Here is a 6,187-nt window from a genome sequence, read left to right as displayed (position 1 = left end):
AAATATCAGATGTTCGAATTTCATCATCCGTGGTTGAATTTAAAAATGTTCATGACATGATATTAGTGAAAGAAAAATTTTTAAGGAGGAAATAGACCGTTCAAATAAAAGAAAATGACAAATTATAAATTTTGTTAGATAATTTAAAAGTTGAGATATTAAATAGACACAAATTAAAGCTTGTAATTAGTTAATTAATAAAATAATAAAATAATTAACTTTCTGTTTTAATATAAAAAGTGACTCTTAAAAGGTAATAATAAAAAGGGGGGTGACGCGTAACAGTGACTCTCTTCTCAGTGACCTCCTTCAAAAGTTCCGAAGTACATTGCCTTCTCTTCTTCTCCAATAAGCTGTTCATTGTTCTTTCTTTGTTTCTCTCGGTTCTTCAGCTTCAAAATCTACCTCTAATGGCGTACGAGAAGATCATTTTGGGAATGGGCAACCCCCTGCTTGACATCTCCGCCGTCGTCGACAATGATTTCTTGCAGAAGTAAGCTCGCTTCCATCTCTCTCTTGTTTTTTCTTTTCTCCATTATTTTGCTCCAATGCATCACGAAAACAAGTGAATGAGACGTTTACAGAATAGATCTAAGTATTTTGGAGGTGGTTTAGGTTTTACATGGCAGATCTGTCACTTTTTGTTTCTGTTTCTTTATGTACACTTTGGTTTTGCGGGAGAAATTAATACAAGATCTATACGCGTTAGGTTTTCTGGTGCTTTGACAGTGTAGTGTAAAGTAGCGACTAATGCACGCTTGTGATTTGCTGTGTATTGTTATGAATGTATATATTGGTTTTTGTTGGAAGAAGCTCTGTAGCAATGTGTTATCGATTAATTTATGTTTCTTATTGGCAGATATGATATCAAGTTAAACAATGCTATTCTTGCCGAAGAGAAACATTTGCCCATGTGAGTTTCTTTCTTACTCTTTTTCATCTGCAATCATGGTATTCTAGTTTTTCCCTACAGATTCATCCGGATTCGGGAGGAAGTATGGTTGATTGGTTTGAAGTTGCATATTTTTTTCCTTAGGAAACAGGCAAATGAATTTGTAAATGGAAGATATGTGTTGTGTAGTTCTAGTTCCTAATGATTTTGTTTTCAATGGTGAGCGTTGTGTTGGTTGATTGTTTTGTATCATGCGTTCTTTACTTTGTTTATAAGCTTAAATCCTAACTTAAATCCTAACATTACAACTTTTACTGATGAATTTGTGAAGGTACGAGGAACTGGCTGCTAAAGACAATGTGGAATATATTGCTGGAGGTATTTTGATTTTTTTAATAATTTTTTCAAGTGCTTCTGAATATTTACCTCTTCTTACTTGATCATTTGTGTAAATACGTTATTTTTGTTACCTGATAGGTGCCACTCAGAATTCCATTAAAGTTGCTCAGGTTGGTTGTAGCCTCATTGGTGACATTTTACCCCGAATACAGTTTTATGAAATCAAGTTTCACTTCTCCTTTGATCCTATTTGATATTTTCTCGGTATTTTCAGTGGATGCTTCAAATTCCTGGTGCTACTAGTTATATTGGTTCCATTGGAAAGGACAAATTTGGGGAGGAAATGAAGAAAAACTCAAAGCTTGCTGGTGTCAATGTATGTCTGGCACATGTTTCAACTGTCTAGTAGTTTCAAATTATCTACTAGAAATGTCTATGATTAATATGAAATCAAATGTATTTAGGTACAATATTACGAGGATGAAACTACTCCCACCGGTACATGTGCTGTTTGTGTTGTTGGTGGTGAGAGGTATTTTCATCTGATGTTCAATCCCCTTAAAGTGATTTTATCTAGTTAAACATATATCTTTGTGTTCATACTATGCTCACACTCTTTTCATGTTTATAAAAATGTTTTATGTGACTAAGCTTTTGGAAACAATGTAGTATTACTTTTTTCTAATTTTTTGAAGTTCATTTAAATTTCTATGTGTTGAAACTAGGTGATAAACTCCTTTTCATGTTTCATTGTTAATATTTCTACTTAAATTCCTATCAACCAGATAACATATAATTTGTACTTACATGCATCAGAACTATAAATGTCCATATTTCATGTCAAGTCAAGTATAACTTATATTGACAATTCACAGGTCACTTGTTGCTAACTTGTCAGCAGCAAACTGTTACAAAACTGAGCACTTGAAGCAACCTGAAAACTGGGCACTCGGTACTCATTTCTCCTCCACTCCATACCTTTTTTTTCCCTCCCTCTCCCGTGTATCTAGAGACCATATGTTACTCACAACAGCCAACAGGTCTGACCTCAATGCAAATTTATTTTTGAACAGTGGAACAGGCAAAATACTTCTATATTGCTGGATTTTTCTTGACGGTTTCCCCAGAGTCCATCCAACTCGTTGCCGCTCATGCTGCTGCAAACAACAAGGTGACATTTCCACACTTGTTTGAATAGAATTCCTTTGAATTCTAGTTTCAGCACTTTAGAAAAGTTACTGTGCTTTGCAGGTCTTCAGCATGAATCTTTCTGCTCCTTTCATTTGTGAATTCTTCAGAGATGTGCAGGAGAAAGCTCTGCCGTAAGTCTTGTGCCCTTTTCTCTACCATCTTTAATGCAATGGATGTGGAACTTTTTCCTTTCTGATGGTCTTAGTCGCTGGCTTCATTGGTCACGATTGTTGTAATGGACTATTGGCTTGATTTTTGATACAGGTACATGGATTATGTTTTTGGAAACGAGACAGAAGCAAGAACCTTCTCAAAAGTTCATGGATGGGAGGTAATTTTCAGAAGGTTCTTTTGGGCTCTTAAATCGAAAAACTGAACTGAAGCTCTCTCACAGATCACTAAGTTTAGGTGTCTTTTCTGATTAGACTGACAATGTCGAGGAGATTGCCATAAAGATTTCCCAGTGGCCAAAGGCTTCGGGAACACGCAAGAGGATCACTGTTATCACTCAAGGTGCTGATCCTGTGGTGGTTGCTGAAGATGGGAAGGCAAAACTGTTCCCTGTTATTTTGTTGCCCAAGGAGAAGTTGGTTGACACCAATGGGGCAGGTATATGGTCTTCATCTCTCTACTTGGCAAATGCATGGAAATTCTGAGTTAATTTTTTTTTGAGTTCAATCATTCTCTAGCTAGAAACTTAACCATCACACTAAGCTATGTCCAGATTGGCAAGTCAATATATACTTTTCTTAGGGAATTTTTATTGAAATACTTCTGCATCCCCCCATTTATCGTATAATTTATTAAGTTATACTGTGAGGGCACGCGTAGTTGTACCTTTCTTTCAATATTGAAGCTGGTTTTCTCCTCTTTCGATTTGTGATTGTCGTTCTTGCAACAGGAGATGCATTTGTTGGGGGATTCTTATCTCAACTTGTTCAAGAGAAGCCCATTGAAGACTGTGTGAAAGCCGGTTGCTATGCGTCTAATGTGATAATCCAAAGGTCAGGCTGCACCTACCCGGAGAAACCCGACTACAATTAAACAGCTTTGGTTCAGTGCAGGATTATCACATTCTTCCTTTCCATGGTAGGGTAGCAGCAATTTTCACCTCATCCTCTGTAGTACTTTATTATGAAAGCCTACATATTTACTCCTAAATCCATCCATCCAGCGTGGGAGTCGATTCTTTTTTGAATGTCCAATTTTTCTTGAGTATTTCTTCTCATCCAGGATATGGATGAAAAATTTCATTTGAGCTAGACTCTGAAGCTGAACTGATCTCTAGTTTAATCTTGAACCATATGTATCTTTAGTACTGAAGTTGTAATCTTGGATGTATCTTTAAACTGATCAAGAAGAATTTTGGCTCTATCATTTAGGTTGAATTCATATCCATTTTAAGTTGAAGCTTTCTAAAAAATATCTCACCGGTGATAGTTGTTGATATATTCCAATTAAGGTAAGTTAAAGGAGGTATTTGGGATGTTGAGTTGAATTATGAAATATGGAGTTAGGAAATGTGTGTTCAAACTTCATAGAGAAAAGTTGTGAAGGTAGATTTTCTTGATAAATGTGTAAAAGAGAGATGAGAAGATGAAATTTCTTAATAAATGTGCACAATATTGAAGTTTGTGGAGTTGAGTTATTTAACATTGAACTTATGAAGTTGGTGAATCATACACACTCTTACATATTATCTTGAACCACTGGTTTAATAGGTAGTGTGCCAATCTGAATTAACCCTAATTTTTATTTTCTGTTTTTAGTTGTTCTATATAACTAAAAAAAAAAAATGAAAAATGAAAAGATGTACTTTTTTATGAGAAAAATGTATATAAAGATATTCTTAGGCCAAACTAAAACAAAGAGTGGATTCAATCTAACAAAACAAGATTTCATAATTAAAAATGACAGGAAGAGAATATCAAACTTTTTTTTTTTTGAGTTTCAGATGATGTGAAGTAATTCGAATTTCCAACTTTGAAACTGATAGTAGTTACTTTACTTTATGCCCGATACACCCACTTTTACATTTTTGTTTAGGCTATTTAACAAACAAATCAATTAGCATCTGTTTTATTATTAATTCCAACTTCTTTTGGAAATCTGATTACTGAAGTTAGTGGGAAGGGTTTTCTTGTTTTTACTAATAAATAAACTACTTTTCAAACTTATCGGCTACGGCTATATTCCAGGAAGTACTTACGAAAATATGGAACATGCTTAAATAGTATTATAAAATGGAAAACCTGTAATTATTTAAAGGGAAATTATTTTAGGTAAAAATCATTTAGACTGTTTTGTTTCCTCTTATGTGGAAAGATAAAACACTCTTTTTGCTACCAACATTTTCCTTAAAATTCTTTAGAAAAAGAAAAAAAAAGGTTGATGTCTTGATCATATTTACTTCCGCATATGCTGAGGATACAAATTTAACATGTCAGCCAGAATAGAAAGCGCAGTAAAATTTTACTGCTTCATATTCAAAATCACCCAATTGAAACTACTAAAAAAAAAAAAAAACATAAGATAATTGTTGTCATTTTTTAACTTTAAATTTTAGAAAATGTTGCTCCAAAAATCGTTTTAAAACTTCTCTTAGAGGTTGTTTGGTGTGCTTAGTTGAGTTTATATGTCTGTGGAGTTTATATGTTTAGTAGAGTTCATATGTCAGGTGCTGAGTTCATATGTTAGGGCTATCTAGTGGCAGTATTTTTTTTTTTTACATAAATAATCTATTTGTATAATGATTATTTTTGTTTGAAAACTTTTTTATTCAATAATTCTATATATATATATATATATATATATTTAGAAAACTATAAATTACACTTTATTTTATTATTTGTTAAGCACACATATAGTGTTGAGAGTTTTGAAAAATGAGGTTTAAGGTTTACTTTTGGATCGATCATGCAATTCATTTTTTTTTTTTTTAATTTAAGTAATCATTTTACAAGTTTGTGCATGAGACAATTCTAGTTAAATCATTTTTATTTTAACACTTTTGATAAAAAAATTTTAAAATAAAAACACTCATGTGTTTGATAATTTTTCCTCAAAATAAAAACTTTTTAAAATAAAAACACTCATGGGTCTAACAATTTTTTTTCAAAAGTTTTTTTACCTACAAGTTTGTTTGATTTTTTTCTATGATCAAAGTATTTTATTAATATTAAATTACTATAAAGAACGATTATCAAATACTATGAACTAATAAAAAAATTGGAAATTCAACCTTGTGATGGAACATACATACTTTTCTATCAACAAAGGTGTTTTTTTTTCTCAAAAGTATTTTTACATACAAGTTTGATTTCTTACATGATAAAAGTGATTTTATTAATGTGTGATTTTATTAATATTAAATTACTATATAAAATGACTATAAAATACTATGAACTAATCAACAAACCAGGAATTCAATGTTTTGATGGAACTTACATACTTTTATGTCAATAAAGGTGTTATTTTGTGCGTCAACTTAAACATAAACATAAACATTTATTGATGTTTTATATGTATTTTTAAATTCATAGTTATTCTTAAACTTTATATTAAGGTTTTGTTGACGGTTTTATGTCACGAGCGTCAACAAAACCCAAATTTGTAGTAGTTATAATTTGAAATAATAGTTGTTGGAGTTAGTAGAATGCCCACGGTTAGAGGTTGCTAGAGTTGGCTGTCAACAGTAGTGGTTGGATGTTACCGGAGTTGGTCGCAGGTGGTGGTTGTTGAAGTTGGCTGTCGAAGATGGTCGTG

The 6,187-nt window shown here is 32.5% G+C and overlaps 1 protein-coding gene across 1 annotated transcript; it reads left to right on the top strand.

Annotated features, from left to right (window-relative positions):
* The first annotated feature begins 271 nt into the window (after positions 1 to 271).
* On the top strand, positions 272 to 3,810 carry LOC120075036 (adenosine kinase 2). Its single transcript, XM_039028183.1, has 12 exons — positions 272 to 493; positions 860 to 913; positions 1,224 to 1,270; positions 1,370 to 1,401; positions 1,506 to 1,607; positions 1,696 to 1,763; positions 2,107 to 2,183; positions 2,305 to 2,402; positions 2,483 to 2,553; positions 2,687 to 2,753; positions 2,848 to 3,031; positions 3,324 to 3,810. Exons 1-12 carry the CDS (start codon positions 411 to 413, stop codon positions 3,464 to 3,466), a joined length of 1,026 nt encoding a protein of 341 aa, XP_038884111.1. The 5' UTR covers positions 272 to 410; the 3' UTR covers positions 3,467 to 3,810.
* Positions 3,811 to 6,187: the final 2,377 nt, after the last annotated feature.

Source organism: Benincasa hispida, chromosome 4 (assembly GCF_009727055.1).
Source record: "Benincasa hispida cultivar B227 chromosome 4, ASM972705v1, whole genome shotgun sequence".
NCBI lineage: Eukaryota > Viridiplantae > Streptophyta > Magnoliopsida > Cucurbitales > Cucurbitaceae > Benincasa > Benincasa hispida.
This window is presented reverse-complemented; position numbering and strand designations above follow the sequence as displayed.

What these genes read in the sequence shown, in the direction of transcription:
- LOC120075036 (XM_039028183.1), top strand. Translation starts at nt 411, where the DNA reads ATGGCGTACGAGAAGATCATTTTGGGAATGGGCAACCCCCTGCTTGAC. An exon ending in ATTCCATTAAAGTTGCTCAG is followed by an intron (nt 1,402 to 1,505) that starts GTTGGTTGTAGC and finishes CGGTATTTTCAG; the next exon opens with TGGATGCTTCAAATTCCTGG. An exon ending in ATGCTGCTGCAAACAACAAG is followed by an intron (nt 2,403 to 2,482) that starts GTGACATTTCCA and finishes TGTGCTTTGCAG; the next exon opens with GTCTTCAGCATGAATCTTTC.